The 22726-nt window shown below is 35.3% G+C and overlaps 1 protein-coding gene across 1 annotated transcript in view; it reads right to left on the bottom strand.

Annotated features, from left to right (window-relative positions):
* The window catches only part of MYO16 (myosin XVI), a 746727-nt gene that overhangs the window by 122381 nt on the left and 601620 nt on the right, over nucleotides 1–22726 (bottom strand). Inside the window, 1 exon segment of the mRNA XM_043997806.1 lies at nucleotides 19241–19343. Within this exon segment, the coding sequence (XP_043853741.1) occupies nucleotides 19241–19343 (103 nt within the window).

Below are 22726 nucleotides of genomic sequence, written 5' to 3'. Positions count from 1 at the left end.
GTATTTATTTTTACACATGTTTTTCATTTAACAAGTGATTTCCCCTCAGTAGAATTGAAACTATTTGACTACAGGGATTTAAAATGTCACAATACAGTGGTTGGTGCATAATAAGCACTAAATACATGCTTATTATAATTAATGTATGTTGATAAAGACACTTAACTGTCATTGCCCCCCCCCCACCGGCCAAGTGAAACCCCCTGTCCTCAAAATCTTTAAGACTTTACCAAAGGAGATAATGGATACATATTGTTGTATATATTCTATATACAGGCTTCTTAAAAAATAAATAAAAGGTAGATTATGGGAAAGAGGGTGATGGGTTTCATGGGGAATCAGAAATAGCTTCATTGAGAAGGAAGGATGAAAAAAAGAATAAAGGAGGCGGGGCGGCTAGGTGGCACAGTGGATAAAGCACCGGCCCTGGATTCATTGCCCCGCAAAAAACCAACAAAAAACATAGTATATAAGAATAAAGGAGGCAGGGAAGAAAGAAATGAGGGAATGAAAGAAGGAAGTAATAAGCAAACAAATGAAGGAAAGATAGAAGCAAGGAAGATGGAAGGAAGGAAGGACCTCTGTATCACATAAGGTTAGACAAACAAAATAAATTTCCACATTGGCTATGTTCAAAAAATGTATTTATTTTACAGATTAGTGTATCATATACTCAATTCCGTTATTTTGTCCATACTCTCTGAGTGTCCAAAGCCTATCTGTTCTTCAAAGCTTACTCCTCACCTACTTGAGGAAGTCTGACAAAGATCCGTCACTAATCATACATTGCCTTCAAGTTGTTTATTTCACTGTTGCCTTCAAGTTATTTACTTGACACTATTTGAATTTCCAAATATGTATGTCTTTTCTTACTAACTAGCATTTAACTAGGTTGAAAGCAGAGACCATCTTCAAATACTTCTTGTTTTTCAAGGTGTGTAACACTTACAATATAGTAGCCACTCATATTAGACATTTCTTTACCTTTATAAAGAATCTCACTGAGCTGGATTTTTCAGGGTAATAGTGATTGGTGTCATCTATATTCCATAAAATGAATTTTAATTAGAAAATTAGAAACATGTTCCTGGAACTTTAGAATTTATTTTTGCAGGGCAATGGGGGTTAAGTGACTTGCCCAGGGTCACATAGCTAGTAAGAGTCAAGTGTCTGAGGCTGGATTTGAACTCAGGTCCTCCTGAATCCAGGACCGGTACTTTATCCACTGTTGCCACCTAGCTGCCCCCCAAAACTTTAGATATTTTAAGGGGAAAGAAACATGCACTTCATTCCTTTATTGATAAAGTAACTTTTTTTTTTGTTTTTTGTTTTTGTGGGGCAATGAGGGTTAAGTGACTTGCCCAGAATCACACAGCTAGTAAATGTCATGTGTCTGAGGCCAGATTTGAACTCAGGTCCTCCTGAATCCAAGGCTGGCACTATATCCACCACTCCACCTAGCTGCCCCCAAATTAACTTTTTTAAAGACATTGTCCTTCTGATGACTTAAAGTAATTCTTTTATCATCCCCTACAGTTTAAAAACGGTCTTTTCATTCCATATTCTCATTGTGGATGACTTTGAGATGCCAATGCAAATGCATATTTGTTCAGTATAATTTTTAACATGAGAAAAATAGGCAAGTTTGTGAAAAGTGCCTACCAGTGCCAATCTGTACTCAGATAAATAAAATAGCATTTTACAAGCCAAGGTTTCAATGACATGCTCATTTTTACTATGTGTTTCTCTTTGGTATATGCAGTTTTCTCCTGCTAAATTTGTTTTCTTTTATGCTGATCTGGCAATGTCACTCTTTTCCTTAAAAAGACTGTACTTCCTTTCCCTTTGTAAAGAACAAATACCTACTGTTGCCTTTTAAATTTTTTCTATTAGACAATTTCTTCTTTCTCTAATCTCTATGCTCCTCATATCTTTTCCCATTCCCCACATCCATCTTTGGATCTCCAGAATCTAGCATAGTTCTGGGCAAAGAGTAGGCACTTTATCAATGCTTGCTTTATTTGAAATAGCCCACCTCAACTTTGTCTTGAAGAACATCCATCTGAACTTCTTATTTTCTTTAAAACAAAGTTATAGAGGGGCAGTTAGGTGGTACAGTGGATAGAGCACCGGTCCTGGATTCAGGAGGACCTGAGTTCAAATCTGGCCTCAGACCCTTAACACTTAGTAGATGTGTGACCCTGAGCAAGTCACTTAACCCCAATTGCCTCACCAAAAATAACCAAAACCAGCCAACCAACCAAAAAATCCCAAAGATATAGAAAAGAGCCAATCTACTAAAAGTTCCCATCCTACATGCTGAATTATTTTTCCTTATTCATTCATTTTTTTGGATACAAATTCATCAAGTGAAAATGATTATCTTCTAAACATAATATTTTGTATAAATTTCAGTATCAGGTGTTTCAACCTCTCAAATCTTCATAGTTTTATAAAATGATGGAAAACATTCTTTTTTTTTGATTGCCTCTTAATATCCTTTCTCCAGAATTCTTTTTTTTAATTTTATTTTTTTAATTAAAAAAATAAAATAAAATAAATTTGCTCCAGAATTCTTGAAAGAGAATTCTACTTAAACTAGTGTTTCTATTTTGCGTCAATAGTCTAGATATTCCTGAAGTGTGATTTCAAATTAGGAAAGATAATTATCCACAAATGCCTACTGTAGTAAAACATTCTTCAGTTTCCAAAGAAGGTGGTTTGGGTTAAATTAAATATTATAATTGTAGGTTTTAAAATGAGGCCTTCTTACCTAGAACTGTAAAATCTAGTCAAGAGGGAGGGGAAGCAGACAGAAAACTCATTGCAGCTTGCTACTTGATTCCTCAATTTGTGATTTTTAGACCATTATGATATTACTTCATTGGACAGTGCATATCTATAATATGTAGTTAATTTATATAAAATAATATTATACTACAAATGAAGTGGAAGATCCACTAATTTAAAATATCATTGATCTACCATGGGGGCAAACAATGGGAAAATTGCCTTTGTTAAATTTGCCTTTAGAAAGATCCTTAATTTTCCCATTTCTGAATCTCTGAAACTAAGCAGTAATTAAACCTACCTCAAAGATATATATTAACATTCCTAATTTAAGCTTAATATGATAGGCCATATAGAATAATGTATATAGGCCCTATCTTGAGGAAAAGAAGTCATTGGTTCAATTTCTAGTTCTGATACAAACTGGAGGAGTAGGAGCAGTTAGGTGGCACAGTGGATAAAACACCAGCTGTGAATTCAGGAGGACCTGAATTCAAATTGAGCTTCAGACACTTGACACTTACTAGTTGTGTGACTTTGTGTATGCCACTTAACCTTCATTGCCCCACAAAACAAAACTAAACAAACAAACTAAAATCAAACAGACTGGATGATTGGTCCTTGGCAGGGCAATTAATTCCTCATTACCCTGGCAACTCTCTAAAACTGGAAGTTACAGATTTATTGTTGGTATATGTCACTGGAAGGAGTTTCTACACTTCCCATTCCAAACCCCACATTATTAACATACGTCCCTCTCCCCATGGCATATATGAACATGAGTAGCTTGACACATTTTACAACAATTTCTGTTTTCTGTTCATTGAAAGTGTTTTCCTTCTGAAATGATACTGATTAAAATTTTACTTTCTGAGCAATTATTATCCTCTTTAAAAATCTGTAATATTGAATTGGCCATTGTATCTTTAGATTTTTCAACAATTACATAGTATTTCAGCCTCTGTACTTTATTACTCAACATGTCAGTAGACACACATTTACTATGTGCTAATAATTATCCTCCATGCACTGTGCTAAGCCCTGGGGATAAAAAGGAAGTCAAAATTTTCATTCTCTCAAGAAACTTACATTTGAATGTAGGAGATAACATGCAAAAAGAATGCATATATATATAATATATATGACATATACATTGTACATGGGAAGTAATCTCTGAGGGAAGGGTGCTAACAATAGGGGAAGACTGACAAAGGCCTCTTACAGAAAGTGAAATTTGAGGTATCTTGAAGTACTGGTCTGTCACTGAATAAGTAAGAGGGCGTATAGTATAAGTATCATTAAAGTATAACTATACTGCTAGAAAAAAGTGCAGTGTGGGAAAGGATTTAAATGCCAAAGAGAGGATTTTACATTTGATTCTGGATGTAATAGGGAGCCAATGGAATTTATTGCATTTGCGTGTGTGTGCGTGTGTGTGCGCGCGCGTGCTCGCGCACATGCTCGCGCTTGCATGCGTGTGTATTTTTATTTATTTTTGGAACCTACCTATGCCTGCTGTGCTGGTTCTTTCTCATTATCAATTCATGGCAATGAATTGTCTTTTGTGACTCCATATACCATTTGATAAAGTAAGAATCATCCAGAATGGTGCAGTAATGCAAAAGTTCTTACTAATTTCCTATTTTGGGTGCACAAATAAACAACCTATTCTGGTTGTTTGCAATATTCTATCAGAGTGGTAGAAGGAAAAGGATCCTGGACTTGGCATCAAGACACATTGGTTTGAGTCTTGCTTCTGTCATCTACTAGTCACATGACTGGGTGGCATCTCTTAATTTAGAGGCAGCATGATGTAGTAGATAGAAGACTGTCATTTAAGTAGGGAAAGTCTGGATCCAACTCTTGCATCTGCTACATACTAGCTGTGTAAGGCTGGGTAAGTCACTTAGCTTCCCAAGCCTCAAGCAACCCTGTACTATTGTAAGTTACAGGAAAAAAAAATGATGATCTCTGTAGTTCACCTAGGCAGAGTTTCCATACCAAGTGTACTCTATGTTAATGAAAGCACAAGTTCATTCCCCTATGCTCCAGCATTCCCTCCCCACTCCAAATAAATAACAGATCCAATAATGCTAATCCTTCCTTTCCTTATGAAATGAGTATAATATGACATGGATGGCTTTTCTTATATGGTCTTCCTAAGCTAAGTGGTTTGTGTTATAAAATATTTAGAACTAAAGAACTATAAAAAATTGACTTCCTATTTATCTCGCAAGGGACTTTGTATTTTAACAGAATAGCAGTTCCAAGGGTGAGAGAGAGGGATCATTGTGTTTTTGTGTCACCAGAAAATAATACTACCTGACATATTAGATGCTTAATAAATATTTCTTGGATGAACAAAATTCAAACGAGAACACAATAAAATCAACTAAAAGTTTCAGGAGACTTGATATAATCATTTTTTTCTCTGTTATTTCAAAAGGTTTTTTAGGACCTTTCCTTGTGTCATGATAATAGTCAGCAAGATAGTCAAGGCTCTTCAATATCTGACCTCTACTTAGCTTTCCAACCTTTGCTCCCAGTGTACACATAAGAAAGGCCAGCTAATACATTCTATCCCACCACATATACATGTACCTGACTCCCTGCAGTTGACTAAATCCTACCTTCCTCTTAAGGCCAGGTTTCAGTGTTGATCCTTCTAAGATATCTTTCATGACTTCTGTGGTTCTCAGAAATCATCACCCTCCTCTCCACTCTTGTAACACTTAGTGCCTGTTCGAGTTATTTTAAAGGAAGCCTAATAGTTTAAGCACTGGACCTGGGGTCAGGAAGAACTGAGTTGAAACCTACTCTAGACACTTACTAGTTATATGATGCTGGGCAAGTCACTTAACCACTTTCAGCCTCAGTTTCCTCATCTGTGCCATGGGGATAATAATAACACCTACATCCTACAGTTATTGGGAGTATAAAATGAAACAATATTTGTAAAGCGCTTGGCAAATTTTAAAGCTCTATGAATTTTTAGCTATGATGATGATGATGATGATGTTTTTAACATTACATAGGAAACATGGTATCTATATAAATTCTAGCCATTGCTGTTGCCTTTGTAATGTAAGTTATCTATGTATGTTCCATTTCCCCAGAATTATTCAAAGGCTCTTAAAGGCAGGGACCATATCACATTTCATTCCATCCCCTGTAAAATGCAAAGAGGTTTACATATAGCACATACTTAATAAATCTTTGTAGTTAATGATCTTTGATTCACAAAAAGTTTTGGAGGGATTTTTATAGCCCATATAGTCTAAATTTCTCACTTGGTAGATGGAAAAAAAGCCCCAGCAGGGCAAAGGGATTTAAAGTTATATAAGTAGTAAGTAGTATAACTGGGTTTTGAACCCAGTGGTGTTGTGTTCCTTCTCTTCCATCATGCTGACTCATGAGCACCAGTTATCTTTGCTATGCTTGCTATGGAAGGCCGAGGGCAATGTGTAGAACCTCATTTAACTTTATAGTAAGTACAGCAAGTTGCTTTTAAAAATCAATTCTAAACAGACTCTCATTTATGTGCCATTTGTCTCTTTTTCATAAAAGTCAAGTGTGGAATAATTCTCAATTATTTAACTGCTCTGGGTCTTTGGATGGTACATCAAGAAGACTTTACTGCACTCTCTATCTCATGCATGCTCATTGAATTGTTCTTATTGACAGTGCTACATTCTATGATTTGGAATTGTGATAATGTGATGCTACTGATATAAGTGGGATATGGAAGTGAGCTGACAGGCCTTGTGACTGAAATCCCATCTCTGACTTTTTGGTTGACCAAAAACTGTTAGCTGTACATAGAGAAGCATTTCTTTCAGAAGAAGTCTTCACATGTGTGCTTTACAAATACTGAAGCATTAACATGTTCCAAAATTTTCAAGGAATAATAAAGCTACATCTGTTTTTCCCCCAAATAAAATGAGCAACAACTGGTTAGAATGTGCACCACATCCCCAGACATGCCTAGATTCCTAATATTTAAATATTTTCAACATCACCAGCTGCAGAGAAAGAAAAGAGAATACATGACAGCCAATGATTTTTATAGTCTATTTTCTAGTTTGTACCTTCCACTGATTTATGAAGAAAGGTTGAAGTGTTACTTCAGTGATAAAACAAAGACCATAAACTGTTAATTTATTGCACTAATAAGAACTAACAGCCCTAAAACAATTGTTTTATCTTGAAAGTGGTAAGAACGGTACTCAGAAAACTTTTAATATTATTTTGTTCTCATTTTTACTATCTTTTTTATACTACTCTAAGACCTATATAATAATAAATCCTTCATCCTACTGGGTTCATTTGTAGGTGTGATAAATGTTAATCTTGCATTTCTTAGTACTCACCATGAGAATTCCTAAGAGAATATGTCTTTTAGAATTTCACATAATCAACACTGAACTCTTCTTGAAAAGTACTTATAAAGAAGAAGGGGAGGATTTTTTAGATCACTTTTTTTCAGCGTTGCATTTGGAGTTAGAGGACCTGAGTAGCTTTGCTGTTTACAATATGGCTAATATTGGGCAGGCTATTAGCCTCTCTATACTTCACTTTCCTAATCTTCAAAAGGAGGGAGGTTGGATTAGATCTTAGCTTTATTTAAAAAAAAATATTATTTTATTTTTTCCTACTATGTGTAAAGATAGTTTTTAACATTTGTTTTTTAACATGTATTTTTGTAAGATTTTGAGTTCCATATTTTCTCCCTCTCTCCCTTCCTTCCCCACTCAGCCAGTAAGCAATCTGATATAGGTTATACATTACAATCATGTTAAACATATTTCCACATTAGTCATATTGTGAGAGAATAAGAACAAATGGGAAAACAACAAGAAAGAAGAAACAAACAAAAACAAGTGAAAAATGTATACTTTGATTTGCATACAAACTCCATAATTCTTTTTCTGGATGTGGAGAACATTTTCTATCATGAATCTTTTGGAATTGTTTTGGATCATTGTATTGCTGAGAAGAGCTAAGTCTATCACAGTTCATCATACAATGTTGCTGTCACTGTGTAGATTTTAGTTTCTTAAATTGTGGGTTGGGATCCCATATGGGATTGTGCAACTGAATGTTGGAAAATAAAAAAAATTGACAACAATAAAAGGTTATAAATATCTATTTTATATACCTATATACTCAGGGTCAAAGAAAAATTTCTCAGGTGAAAAGAGGTTGCAAGTGGAAAAAAGTTTAAGAAGCTCTGGATTAGATGACCTATAAGATCCCTTCCTTCCATAAAATTATAATCCTAAGGAGCCTATAACCTAGAAAGAATGTATAGCTGCAGTATACTTAGTATCTGTGTTACCCTGGGCAAGTCAGTTTTCTTATCTATAAAAAGTGCTGTAAAAGGAAATAGCAAACAATGCCAGTATCTTTGCCAAGAAAACCCCAAATGAGGTCAGAAAAAGTCAGACACAAACGAAATGAGTGATCAACAACAAAATAGTTAGCAGTACATTGGGTCTTGGTTTTGAATTATGTTGTGTGTGTGTGTGTGTGTGTGTGTGTGTGTGTGTTTGTTTTCGATTACTGAGAGGTTGTGTAGTGTATGGATTATAATTCTAGATTTGCAGTCAAGAGATCTAGGTTCAAGTTCTGGCTCAAACAATTACTTCATGACCAGGGGAAAGTCAGAGCTTCATTTTCTACATCTAAAAAACAAGGGTGTTAACTACCTACTTCAAACAGTTGTTAGGAAGAAAGTAGTTCAAAGAGTTTCAAGCACTATATAAATTCCAATGATTAATAGTCCCATTTTTGTAGGTCAAAGAAAAATAAATTGATAAATTGATAAATATGAAATCTTCATTCTAATGCCACCTTTATACAAGTGACCTTAAGGAAATCCCTTAAATATTTTGGATTCATGGAGCTGAATCATAGGATCTCTAAAGTAACCTTTCAAACTATAAAATTGAAGTATATGCTTCAACTTCCACATCTTACAGTTAGGATAGTATTATTTTGAGATAGCATATTTTGCAGGTTATATATTATTTTTCACCAGAGAAAAAGAGAGATATCATATATGTCTCTTTACAGGTAAAATAAACTCATCTGTTTGGATCCATCTTAAAAATGGGAAAACATCACCAAGCTCCTCTTTCCTTTTATGGGAAACACTCAGAGTATTATTGTATTTCCATGTTGGCCACCCATGTAAACAGCCTTAAATGAATATTGTAAATTCAAATGACTACATAGCATATATAGATAATTCACATATAATGTTTAAGAAATCATTTTCCTAATTTTCCCATTTCATATTAACTAAAAAGATTTTTGTTTTATGTAAATGACAGTGATCAAAAGAATGTAACCATAAATGTTGTTTAGAATATTTTTAAGGCTATTGTAAATTAAGGCAGCAATTATTATTACTGTTTTTTGGAGGTAATGAGGGTTAAGTGACTTGCCCACTTCAAACAGCTAATAAGCACCTGAGGCCAGATTTGAACTTAGGTCCTCCTGACTCTCCAAGGCTGGTACTTTATCCACTGTGACACCTAGCAGTCCTAGCAATTATTTTTAAAGACATTATTTGGAACATAACATTCATAAAGAGCTACCTTATAGTGGATGATAATCTATACCAAAATTAGCTGAAAAAATGGATATATGGGAATAAATGACTCCTTTGAAAACACCTGACAAATTAATACTTATTAGTTAGTTGTTTAACTAAATATCTGGTGGTCTGAATTTAAACTGGCTTATATTAATAAATATTGAGTCCTGTATCTTCAGTACTGGTAGCAACCTGGCATTCAGTTTTTCTTTTTTTTCATTTTCAGTGTTTTCTTGTTTGTTTTTTTCATTCTATTGTGTTACTATCATACAGCTTACTTAGTTTCAGCGACATAAATGGGGACTAAGATTTGAGGATCACCCGAACTTTAAGAAAAAAATACGGATTGCCCTCCAAGAATTACACAAGTGAAAAATAAAATAAACTTGATAGGCTTTCATTTTCTCTTTGCTCCTTTTAAAATACGCCATCACAGACCACTGGCTATTGACAAGAAATATTCACTGTCTCTAAACCTTACCATCTCTGATTGTACGCAAAAAGACTCTTCTTCAAATAATGTTATGTTTGTTAAAAAATGCTTGTGAGTACTAGACTGGATATAGATATTTCATTTGATATTTCTAATGCATGGGGGGAAGTGAATGGAAGATTGTTCTATAAAGTTAAGGTTTGGGGTGTGGAACAGGCAATGTGCTATACAGTTTTCATGGCAAACCCCTTATAGTGTTAAAATAATTCAACATAATTTTAGTGTTGCAATCATTCAACATAGTTTTCAGACTTTTTAGCAAACACATATGTTCATTTGGCCTCCATATAAATTAAAAGAATATTTTTTCTCTATATCAATATATACATATGAGAATCAATTCTAAAAGCATCACAAGGAAAGGTTGAAGAATTTAAAAATTGCATAATCAAAATGATTTTCCTTATTAGAGCACTTGTAAAATGAGCTTCATTCATTCATTTGTTCATTCATTCATTCATTCATTCATTCATAGATTTATTCTTGAAAAGATCCCAGATATCACCAAATAACTGTCCAGCAAACATCTTCTCTTGGGCAATGTTTCCACCTCTACAGTCTCTTACTATAATTGGTGATTTTCTCTCTGAATCTCCATCATCCTATGCCAGCTCCAATTCAAGCTTTTTAGCTTGTCTTTACGTGCTGTCTTTCTCTACTAAAATGTATTGGGGTTTTTTTTTTGCTTTTATTTGTATTCCCAGTGCTCAGCAAAGTGCCTGTCACAAAGCTTAACGAATGCTTTATTTACCTAACTCATCATTTTAGAAATGGAAAAACAGGCCTAGAAAGATGAAGTCACCTGGCCAATGTCACATGTTGCTGAACTGGTATTTGAGCACCGTTCTGATGACTCCAAATCCAGCACTAAACCTGTACCATGCTGTGACTATAAAAGGGGAAAAAAGACAATGTTCTAGTCACTATGGAGAAACAGTTGCGATTTATATTCCTTGGGTTTTATACAAGATTCATCTTCTGATTACTAAGTGCCTTAATTTTTCCTCCTTAAATATTTTCATGTGTCAAACAGGAATGATAATACCTGAAATGAAAAAAAAAATCTCAGTTTGAAGGACATGGTCCCTAAAGTCCATTGCATCCAATCCATATCTAAATTATTATTCCCTTAGTAACTTAACTAAAAGGTGACCATTTTGCCTTTCCTTGACCTACTTACTACCTCCCAAGGCAGCGCATTTCTTTTGGGAGAAGTTTTTCCTTAAATCAAGCCTACATTTCCCTCTTCTCAATGTCTACCTGTTGTCCCTAGTTCTATTCTCTGGGACCAACCAGAACAAATCTCATCCTTCTTTCATAATATAGTCCTTCAAAAGTAGAAACACAACTTTCATGTCTCTTTTCCTCAGCTTCTTCAGTGACTCCTCATATGGCCTGAATTTGAAGTTTTTCACTCTGGTTCTTAGCTTCCTTTGTCCCTCCCTAGCTTATCATTCTTCTTCTGAAAATGTTGTGCCCAGAGTTAATAAGATTCTCTAGCTAAGGTCTGACTAAGCAAGAGTATGGAAGCCCTCATACCTCCCCAAGCAAAGGTATCATACCTTTCTATGCATATCTGATGACATGAGAATATATATTTTTTAAATGACAAGATATTTGTAAACATATATTTAATCTTAGAAAGATTTATTCCAAAATCTAATTAAAGGCCAATGAACAGAAAATCTGCAGAAGTCAAATTTAGCTTTTTAAATCAATTTTAATCCAAATCCTAACCAGCATGTTCAAAAATTACATATTCATGACACCTAAAAAAAATCTCAATTTTTTTCCCCTGAAAATGCAAATGATTATCTTATGGATTAGTAGAAAGGTTACATGGGAAGATTGCAATAGGTATTTTATTAATTAAATTTACAAATAAATAAATTTATCAATTATAGTTATTAATAAATAAGAGTATCGATACATTTATTAACTAAACAACTTCACTTTAAAAGTGCTATCAAAACCATACCATATGCAAAATTTACCCTGAGTGTTCAGTATTGAAAAATGCCTTTACTATTCATTCTTTTACTTAGTTCATCCCTGAAACCAGTGTACAGAAGTATTTAAAACTATGAAATGTTTATAAAAGTCCTCTTTTTTGAGGGGGAGATGTTTGAATGGGGCTGTTGTTAAAGGAAAACACACTATAGGAAAAGGCATACATGAAAGGAATGCAGGAATTATGGCTGGAGTGAACCTTAGAAACCACCTAGTCGTCCAACTTCCTCATTTTGTAGAACACGGAAACTTTTTGAGGTTTAAGTAACTGGCCCAAATTTATATAACTTAAATGAACTGAAAACTTGTTTAGTAATTGCTAGACCCTACGTCCATTTTTATGGTATTATATTCTTTTATAGGATCAATTAGTAAAATATAGAGGCTCCAACATTCATTCTCAAATTTGTTTCATATGTAGAGTACAACAATGGGTACAAAGCACTTAGACCTAAATGCAGATATTGACTCAGATCAAAGCACTGTATATTAACCCTGACTTGCACCAGCAGGCTGGTTCCCCATAACATTTCCAACTATTTCTCCTCTCAAAATTCAAAGGTAGCCCTGAGGAAAGTGACTCTCTCACTATCACATTACAATAAAAGTTTCTAAGAACTAACTCTGGTTGGTTGATTTGGTAATATTAACTGACAATCATAGGAGAAACAGGCCAACAACCCAATCAAGGTCTTTGACAGTCTTTTGTAGCCATATACAGAGTAAAGGGCAAAGTAAACTCAAGTTAAAGCATAATTGCCAAAGAATGAAATTCCCAATTCCTGGAAGTCCTTTAGCTATAGTCTTTGAGGGGACAGCTAGCTGGCACAGTGGATAAAGCACCAGCCCTGGATTCAGGAGGACCTGAGTTCAAATGCAGTCTCAGACACTTGACACTTACTAGCTGTGTGACCCTGGGTAAGTCACTTAATCCTCATTGCCCAGCCACAAAACAAACAAGCTATAGTCCTTGAGATATTGCCTATAGTTGTAATGCAACTTTTTTGCTTGAAAAACACTGAATTTATCTGTCAGTCAACAAACATTTATTAAATGCCTGTTATGCACAATTCACTACACTAAGATAGAGATACAAACATGAAAAAAGAGTTTTTGTTTGCCAGTAGCTTCTAATCTAATGAGGGAAGACAACACATGGAAGATGAAAATAGGGGCAAGAAGGATACCCAATAGACACATAATGGAGAAGGCAGAAAAGTCTCAAAGTAGAAAGCATCAAGTCTGTCCTTGATACCCAACGTATAAACTATTGGCAGTTGTCCTGGGAAGGCTTCTAGGATGCTGACAGGAAATTCAATATCTTAAATGACTTCAAAGGTCCCAAGATCCTTTTCTGGACATGAAGTTGGGAGATATGGTGGAAGAGAAACTGAACTCAAGAATGATAAGGGGCTTATCTCCTCCCAGTACCCACCAGCCACTTCTCAGTGACTTGGCTAGAGGTTTCTGGTATGTCAGCAGATTCTCAAAAACATGTGTTCTGAATTAGTCTGTTATTTTGTAAATGAAATAGGAGGTGGAACCCAATGTCTTCAACCAATCACAACACTCTTTCTAGTCAATACTATTATAATTCATCCAATGGTTTTCAAGGGCATTTTTTTGCATTTGATCTAAAACTTATGGCTGAGTGATTAAATAGAGAAGTGTTCTCACCTGGCAAACATATTTAGGTCTAGATAGCATCTTCACATTTATTTTAAGTGGGATAGGTGATTTGACTTTTTGACTTAATTAACTTCTATCTTATGAAGGTCATATAGCTAACATGTCTTGTAGCAGTAGTTCAGTACAGTTCTAACTGAGATTAATTTATGAAGGAAAGGAGCAACCTTTCTTGTTTTTCAAAAGAATCATAGACATAAAATCAGAAATGGAAACAGAACTTAGCAAAAGAGAGTATAATGAGAATTATTTAGAACTGAAGGATTCCATGATCCCATATGTTAACTTTAAAAAATATTGATTTTTTTGTATTCATGGAATGATCCATATGTTAACTTTTAATGAAGCAACTCATGCATTATCCATCTTATAGTTCCTATTATTCAAATAAAAGGAATGCCTTGAAAACTTAATATAAAGGGATGGAGGTGAAAATAGAAAGCATGTGGAATCGGTTGTTATCCATATAGCCTCAAACCAAAGACTTTGATGAAGCACAGAGGAGGCTGAAAGATAAGACACTACACAACAACAGTGATGAAAAATAAAGATGTCACTGTTTTCTGTCATAAATGCTAAGGAATTTTGAATACTCAGCAGTAGCCTTTAGGACTGAGAAAACATTTAAGTAAATGAATGACATTCATGGAGTTCAAATTCTTGTGGCCAGTTAAGGTAGAGTACCAATTTTCAATCAAGAAAGGCGGGGAAAGGCTTTTCAATCAACTAAAAAGCATTATTGTATGTGATTTCTATGTTCTGGCCACTCTGCTAAGCATTGAAGATACAAAGAAATGCACAAAGACTGTCTTTGGCCTCAAGGAGCTCATATTCAAGTGGAAGAGACAATGTGTAAATAGGTAGGTTCACTGACGGCATATACAGATTTTTTTTTCTTTTTTTGTTTCTGGTGGGTCAATGGGGGTTAAGTGACTTGGCCAAGGTCACACAGCTAGTAAGTGTCAAGTGTCTGAGGCCGGATTTGAACTCAGGTACTCCTGAATCCAGGGCCGGTGCTTTATCCACTGTGCCACCTAGCTGCCCCCACATATACAGATTTTTTAGGAGGTAATGTCAGAAGGGAATCTACTAGAATGTGGAGGGCCCAGGGAAAGTCTCTAACAGAAGTTGGGTTTGAGCTGAGATTTGAAGGAAGTCAGGTTAACTAAAAGTTCTTGCTGAGGAGTAAGAGCATTCTAGGCAACAGGGGCATAGAAAGGCCTGGTGGCAGGAAATGGAATCTTGTATGTAAGGAGTAACTAGTAAGCAAGTGTCCATGAAAGGTGGAAGAGGGCTTCGAAACAAGATACTGAGGGTTAAATTAATACTTTAAGAGTTCAACCTATGCCAAGTGATAATTAAAGGAAGTTTCTCAAGCTGCTTCACTGCACTGGATAACTGCATAAAACTGCAATTTTAAACCAATCCCTCTCATGCTCACATACTAACGTGCACACACACACACACACACACACACACACACACATGCACACAGACATGCAAACACTCACAGGCAGACACAGACACTCTCACCCATTCACAAACACTTTCAATTACCCCCAAGAACTCCTCTGAAAAACTACAGAGAAAGAAATTCCTCCTAAATTAGGAATCAAGGAAAAATGGCAAACATTCATCTTCCCTTAATAAGCCACAAATCTGAAGGGCTTATCGTTCAGGAATGATATGGCAACTCCAGTTAGCTGTTCATCAGACACACATCTGTCACTGTAGCCAGGAGAACTTCCTTTCTGGAAGAAAAACAGTGTGACTAGTTCTGGGTTTGGGTTTTCATGCCTTCCAGCCTTAAGAATGAAAATAGCCAGCAAATCAGATGTACAAATGAGATAAAAATCACCATTCTCTATGTCTTATCTTGATTCTCTTTTACAGAGTACCGAATCCAACTTGGATTTAATGATAGCATCAAATGTAATTCCAGGTAACTGAGCCACATGCAGAGACAGAATGGAAATGATTCTCCCCCCCCCCCCAGCGCACCATTTGATCAGCCAGGTTTGCTCTGGCTATGATTTCTGCATTATTATTATTATTATTATCATCGCATTATATAGGTAGGTTTCAGAGTGACTTTATAATTGGTCAGGCATCGAGTACACTGACTGACATTTCCTCAGTAGAGTATTTATTTTAGATTTTCCTGTCTTCTACATTTCAGATTTCAATTGTGTCGGTTAAAAACTACACCTTTCTTCTAGTACTCTCTTGCCTGGGAATGGGTGCAGGGGCGAGGGAGGGTTGTTTGAAGGGTGAGAGCGCGGAAGGAAGTAGCAAGGAGGCGGGTTCAGTTTTAACTTATTCACGAGCTCCTCTCAAATGACTTCTTTTTATTCTAGCAATGATTCAGTTGAAGGAATTATTGCTAGCTCCCTAGTTGGTTAAAAGGGTTCTTTATTAGAATCCCACATCTTATGTCACTGATTGTGATTCTGTTCATAGCGATGACATCCTCTTCCTCCACCCCCACCCCCCACCACAGCTTTGTTAGCTGACATCACCCTATGTTAGTAATTCCTCCCTTTGGCGTTCCTTTTTTATACATTCCTCTGGTAGGGCTGTGCATCCATGACAACTACTGACTGTGGGAGCTTCCTCCCTCAGACTGTTATTTAAGGTTCAGATTCCATGATTAGTCAAAAAGAGATAACGAAGAAAGGGATTAGGTAGTGCAGACAATTAAACTATTACTCACTTGTGCTCCAAAATCTAGATTCTTGCTTCTGTGTCACAGAGGGATTAGTGTGTTACTATCAATCTTGTTTCTCCTCCATTTTTTATCTATATCTGAAGACTCCTTCAGCCTCTTCTGCAGCAATCCTCAGCCATATGTTCAGTTCACTTTCTCAAACTCCGTCCTCTTTTGCTGCCTCATCAATTAGCTTTTACTTATGCTTCTCCTAACTGTACCAACCTTCCAAATTCAAATCTTTTGCACGCTATAAACTTCAATTAAAAACCTTCGTTTTCTGAAGATAACTGATTTGCCTTTAAGGATTGTAAAATTATGGACATCAAATTTCAATCAAACATTGTTTTATTTACTCCAGATATTTATTTTAGTCATTTGATTTTAATTTAAATTATTTCTGATTTTGAAGGCTGGCATTTTTTCTGCCATTTTCCCTCTATTAGCACTACTTTTTCTTAAGTGAAATAATTTTTAAGAATTGCTTTAGGACTTCAAGGCACTTTACAAATGTTATTTCATTTTTTAATTCTCAAAAGAACCCTGAGAAAGACATCATAAAAAAGAAAAAGGACCCACATGTACAAAAATATTTATAGGAGCAATTTTTGTGGCAGCAAAGAATTAGAAATTGAGGAGATACCCATCAATTGGGGAATGGCTGAACAGGCTGTAGTATATCAATGTAATGGAATACTATTGTGCTATAAGAAATGATGAGCAGAAAAAACTGGAAAGATTTACATGAACGGATGCTGAAGGAAGTGAGCAGACCAGGAGAATATTGTCCACACTAACACTAACACTGTTCGATGATCAGCTGTGATTGACTTAGCTGTTCTCAGTGATACAATGAATTTCAAAAGAATCATTGATGGAAAATGCTATCCATATCCAGAGAAAGAACTGATGGAGTCTGAATAAAGATCAAACCATAGTATTTTTACTTTTTTGTTTTTTTAACTTTTGTTCTGTTTCTTTTTTCACAACATGACTAATATGGCTATATATATAGATATATGTATATATACATATATGCATACATATATACAAATAAAAATACACACACATACATATATATGTATGTATATATGTAAATGTATGTATGTATTTTTCTTTTCAGGGCAATGAGGGTTAAGTGACTTGTCCATGGTCACACAGGTAGTAAGTGTCAAGTGTCTGAGGCCGGATTTGAACTCAGATCCTCCTGAATCCAGGGCTGGTGTTTTATCCACTGTGCCACCTAGCTGCCCCAAGGCAATATATTTTACATTATTGCATATGTATAATCTATATAATATTGCTTGCTGTCTTGGGGAGGAGAGGGCAGGAGGGAGGGAGAAAAATTTGCAACTCAAATCTTTCAAAAACTGTATGGTAAAAATTGTCTTTACATGTAATTGGAAAAACATACTATTAAAAGAACCCTAAGAGGCAAGTATTTTTATTATTCCCATTTTATAGATAAGTGAAATTAAGGTAGATAGAGCTTAAATGACTTTCCCAGTGTCACACAGGTAGTAAAATGACAGACTTAAACTCAGGTCTTCCTGATTCCATGTCCAATTCTCTATTGACTGTGTTACCAAACTGCAAAGAATTTGCAAACATTCTATTCACTAAACTACCCCCCCAAAAGCCACTTTATAAACCATAAAGTATGAAGCATTAATAATAATAATAATAATGTTAACTATTTCAATAACTATGATAATAATGAAGTTATTTGTGTTCAATGACCAGAAAACAAATAATTTTTATCTACCAGTGTAACAGTTCCCCAAACACTAGGCATGAAAGAACAAAAGTGGGAGAGGAACTTGTCTCAGGATCATTTCTTGCTGAGGTATATCAAACTTCTATTAGAAGAATGTAATTCTAATAATAGATCAGATTTATACAGAGTTTTAAGGTTGACAAAGAACTTTACTTGTATTATGCCATTTGATCCTTGCACCACACTGGAAAGTAAAGGCAACTTTAGAGATCATTAAACTATCAGTATTAAGGATTATTTTTTTCTCTAATTATACTAGATACTATAATGAACTCATACATTTAGGGATGTAAGGGAAGTTCACCAAGCCCAATCTTTCATTTTTAAAGATGAGGAAACTACAGGCAAGAGAAGTTTAATTACTTCCCCAAGGTCATAAAGGTCAGTCTCCCTCATCTAATTCCAGTGCTCTTTGCACTTTTCATAGTACTTACATCAAGCTTCTTTTCATAAACTCCTATTTTAATTGATGGCATTTTGACTATCTGTTGCTCCCTTTTCTTCCTTCCTCAAAGCTATCTTAGACTCTTATTGAGAAAATCTTTCAAGTTCATTTCCATATCCCATGCATCTCCTATTCCTAAGATGCTACGTACAGAGTAACAATCATAGAATATAGCTAAATTCTTCCTTCCCTAAAGCTTTTGCCATCAAATGAGGTCAAAGGTCAATGGCCTCAATCTGAGGTGGGTGCAAATCAAGACAGAATTGAGTACAAAGTCTAGACAAAACACTAATAGGAATTAGATGTAATTTTAAGGAACACTTTTGTGAGTCAGAGTCAATAAACCAAAGCTAATTTACGTGGGATTTGCTTCTAGACCTTCTGCTAATTTTGTTGTATGCTGGAAGGGCTTTTAGCAATAAAGTTCAGAGGAGAACCATGCAAGCTTAATTGTACTCTCCTAACTTCGGCCTCATACACAAAATGGAGCCCTTTGATTTTCCTCTGCTAGCTACCTGATTGCTGTTAACAGTGTACTGTATAGCTAAAATCAGTAAATCAAACAGACTGATTCATTTCCAAGGAATACATTTAAGGTCTCTCCCATACCCAACACATCAAAAGGATCTCTTTTTGCCAATGACACTAGGGCAGATTACTGCAACAGAAGTAACTCAGGTCACTTATTTAAAACCTTAAACTGATATTTTAGTTGCCTATAGGTCACAAACCTGCCAGCCTTGTAATTTACACTGTTGAAGCACAAGATGACATTTCTCCTCAGCTGACAGCTTCTTTTTCTCTCCCGGCAATGTATCAGCCAAGGCCTTATACCTGTAAAAAAAAATCAGGGAAATGTCTGATTAATACAGAAAAAAACAAATAGTAATGATTTATTTTGGAGGGTAAATAGTTTTGTGAAACTGGTTAGCAGTTTATATTTGTTGGTATTCTGGGTTTTCAAAAAATTTCTTTGCTCTATTCCTGGCAATATACACAAAAAGATGTCATTTAGGATAAAAGAAATTACCCCTGGAGTCAAAGCACCTGCATCCGAATCTTATCTTTGGCATTAACAACCTGTCTGACGTTGGCCAAGTCATGTAACATCTCTGGCCCTCAGTTGCCTGATCTGTAAAATGCTATGACTGTGCTAAATGGTTTCAGAGATCCCTCATAGCTCTATATCCACGAACATATGACACTAAAATGATAGGTATATTTGCACATATCTTACCCTCTTTTTAATTTGCAAAATTACTCTACTTACATTGTTTTGAAGCTCTACTGGACCTGTAGAATTTTTTTAGATAGTCATTATAAAGCAATGGTTATTTGGAAGTCACTTAACATGAAAATGTGAAGACTTTGGAAAACTTCTCCCCTTACTTCCTTTAACCTGCCAGTCATATTAATATAAATGAAGATGTCAGAAAAAAAGCATGCCTAAGTAGCTCCATTTGAAGAGAGAGAAGGCTTTTTAACTCTACTTCATATTATATCTTTATGTCTTCAGAGTCCATTTGGAAGGGATGTGGTAAAAAATTCTGCTCAGCATTTTCTTTTTCCTTGTTGGAGTCAATTAAAAACTGAAGAAGTCGTCTGTCTACTTTATGTTGTGTAATTTACTCCCCTGAAATTTACTAGAATGGAATTTTTAGAATCATTTATTTTGCCACGCTCCTCATATTCACCTTTTCCAGATGAAATTAATGTAAGTTTAAAATTTCCATCAATAGAAAAAAGTGACTTTCACAGTGTTCTACCAACCAATTGATAGCTCCTTGTTAAGCCTTTCCTCTTCCATCTTCCCCTCCTTTTAGCATCTCACCTGGCATGTGAGCAAATAGTGCATTTAAAAAAGCATCTGCATTAACTTTCTCTCTGCTACTACACTATACTGTTTATCAATATCATGTTATACTGCACCGTAAGCCAGAATGAAGTTCTGCCAAACTTAAGGGGAAGCACATATCATTATCACATAAGATTTCTGCTCTTTTCTGCAGAATGGCTGATAGTTTTCTCTAATGTGAGCTGTAGTTAATTGGGTGTCTTCTAAAATGAGGCCTTTCAATTCACTTAGGGAAATTAGGCAAGGAGAAGGAAAGAAAAAACATGACACATCTTTATTTACCACATTTATTAAGACTCTAGAATTGCTATTATTGAGGAAACCAATTGACAGTCATATAAGACTGATATGTGGCTCTTCATTTTGCAAATACCATCTGTAAGAGATTCACTGAATGGGTGGTGGAGGGGGTTCAGTGGGCAGTATTGCAAAGGCTGCAGGTACAGTAATAATGCATATGGGAGAAAACCATTCGATTCAGCTCTTTAGATGAGCATGTTTTATTATTTTCTTTCTTAACTCTTTAGTTACTAAACTTGAGCAAAATACAAAACAAAAATATTTTCTTTTCTCTGGGTTGAAAATCTCCATCATTTAGTCAGCAAAATAAACACATCAATCCCAGCATGATCCCTTCTTTTTATATAGACTTTTACTCAAGTGTCAAGCTCTGGGTATGAGTGCTTATAAAAATAGAAAAGGGTAAGCAATATATAGTGAAACTGATATGCCAGAGGCAAGGGAATGAAAAATTCCAACTCATCAACTTAATCACACTAAATGGACTAAAATGATCTAGGGACAACTGGAGAACCTAGTGTTCTTTTATGCAAATAATACTTCCCTTAACTGTCCTGAATCAGAGTCCTACCTCCTACACACTTTGGATATAATCACTTTTTTTTTGGTTGGCACAGAAGAAAGCAGAGATTTCCCAAGATCAGGTAGGAAGCAAATGTTGGGCAGTGGTTAAGGCATGTAGGTTTCCTGAGAACCTTTCAAGTCCCCAAAGGGTACTGGCAGCAATGTTTCATAATAAGAAACAATATATGCATAATTTAATACTTTTAAAATACTCATAAGCCTACAGTGGAAAGAGAATCAATTTGAGAGCCATGAGATCGAGGGTTGAACAATAGCTCTGATATTTATCCACTAGCTGTGTGGAAATGGGCAGTTCATTTAATGATTATGTTCCATCCTTCCTGTTATCCACCTGGAACTAGCCAGTAAAACTATCTTACTGACAGATTCCCCCATCCAGAACAGGAACGCCTTGGATCCAGCTATCCAAAGACACTTTTCTCTTTCCTCAGGCTTAGCTTTAGGACTCCCTCCAACATGAAGCTACCTATATTGGTGAATGATCAATCACTACCCTCCTTTCCTAAACCTACTTTGCTCCAGACCTTTAGGCTATGTTTCATCCAAACCTGAGGTCTACTAAGATATAAGAGCATATCTAGTGAGGGTATCTTTCCATTAGTCTTGTCACTAAACACATGGACATGTCCTTGACCTTTCCCTACACTGCTTCTCCCCTCATTCAAAAAATAATGATAAAATCAATACTGAAGATATTGTGAGAAATAATCCACTGCTACTATAGAAGCTATGGTGGAAGTTTTAAAGAATCCAATTTAGACTGGATGGCTGTCAGCAAAAAATTCCTAACAATTAGTTTTGTACAAAAGTGAGGTGAGCTGCCTCCAAAAGTGGTAATTCCCCTTCCTTGGGGGTCTTACAGTAAAATTTGTGTTATCAATTGCCATTTATCTTAAAGTGGAAATTCCTTTGTGCATTAATTGGAATACATGACCACTGAGGTCACTTTCCATTCTCAAATTCTGTGATAATCTCAGAAAAATATTAACTCTATTTTCTCAGACAGATATTTTTTGCCAAAGGAGAACAATGTTAAATAGAAGAGTAGACATTTCCAAGGCTACCTAAATTACATTTGTTGAAGTTTGAATAAAAATGAAATCTAATTAAGGATGAAATCTAGTTTCATCCTAAAATACTGTTAATTTGTTTAAAAAAAGTAATGGATGAACTTCTACTAACTGAAGACAATGTTAACCTACCAGTAAGAGTTGAAATCTTTCTCCCCAAACTTTATTTCCTCATTTTTCTTTTAATACTTAAATGTGGTCTCATTATTATTATTTATTTTCTATTAGAAACTAAAAAAGATTATCTAATAATTAAAGAGTATTTATTTAGATTGTCCCACATATGAATATTTAGAAATGAGAATCTTGTTAGCCCAAAGGAACTTGTACACATTGTCAGTAACTGGGCTTCTTCATAATATACTTTTATCCCATGAAAGGGTAGTGTGGCATAATGGATACAGAGC

Source organism: Dromiciops gliroides, chromosome 3 (assembly GCF_019393635.1).
Source record: "Dromiciops gliroides isolate mDroGli1 chromosome 3, mDroGli1.pri, whole genome shotgun sequence".
In the NCBI taxonomy this organism is placed as follows: domain Eukaryota; kingdom Metazoa; phylum Chordata; class Mammalia; order Microbiotheria; family Microbiotheriidae; genus Dromiciops; species Dromiciops gliroides.
The sequence above is the reverse complement of the archived record's forward strand: the minus strand, read 5'-3'. Positions and strand labels throughout refer to the sequence as shown.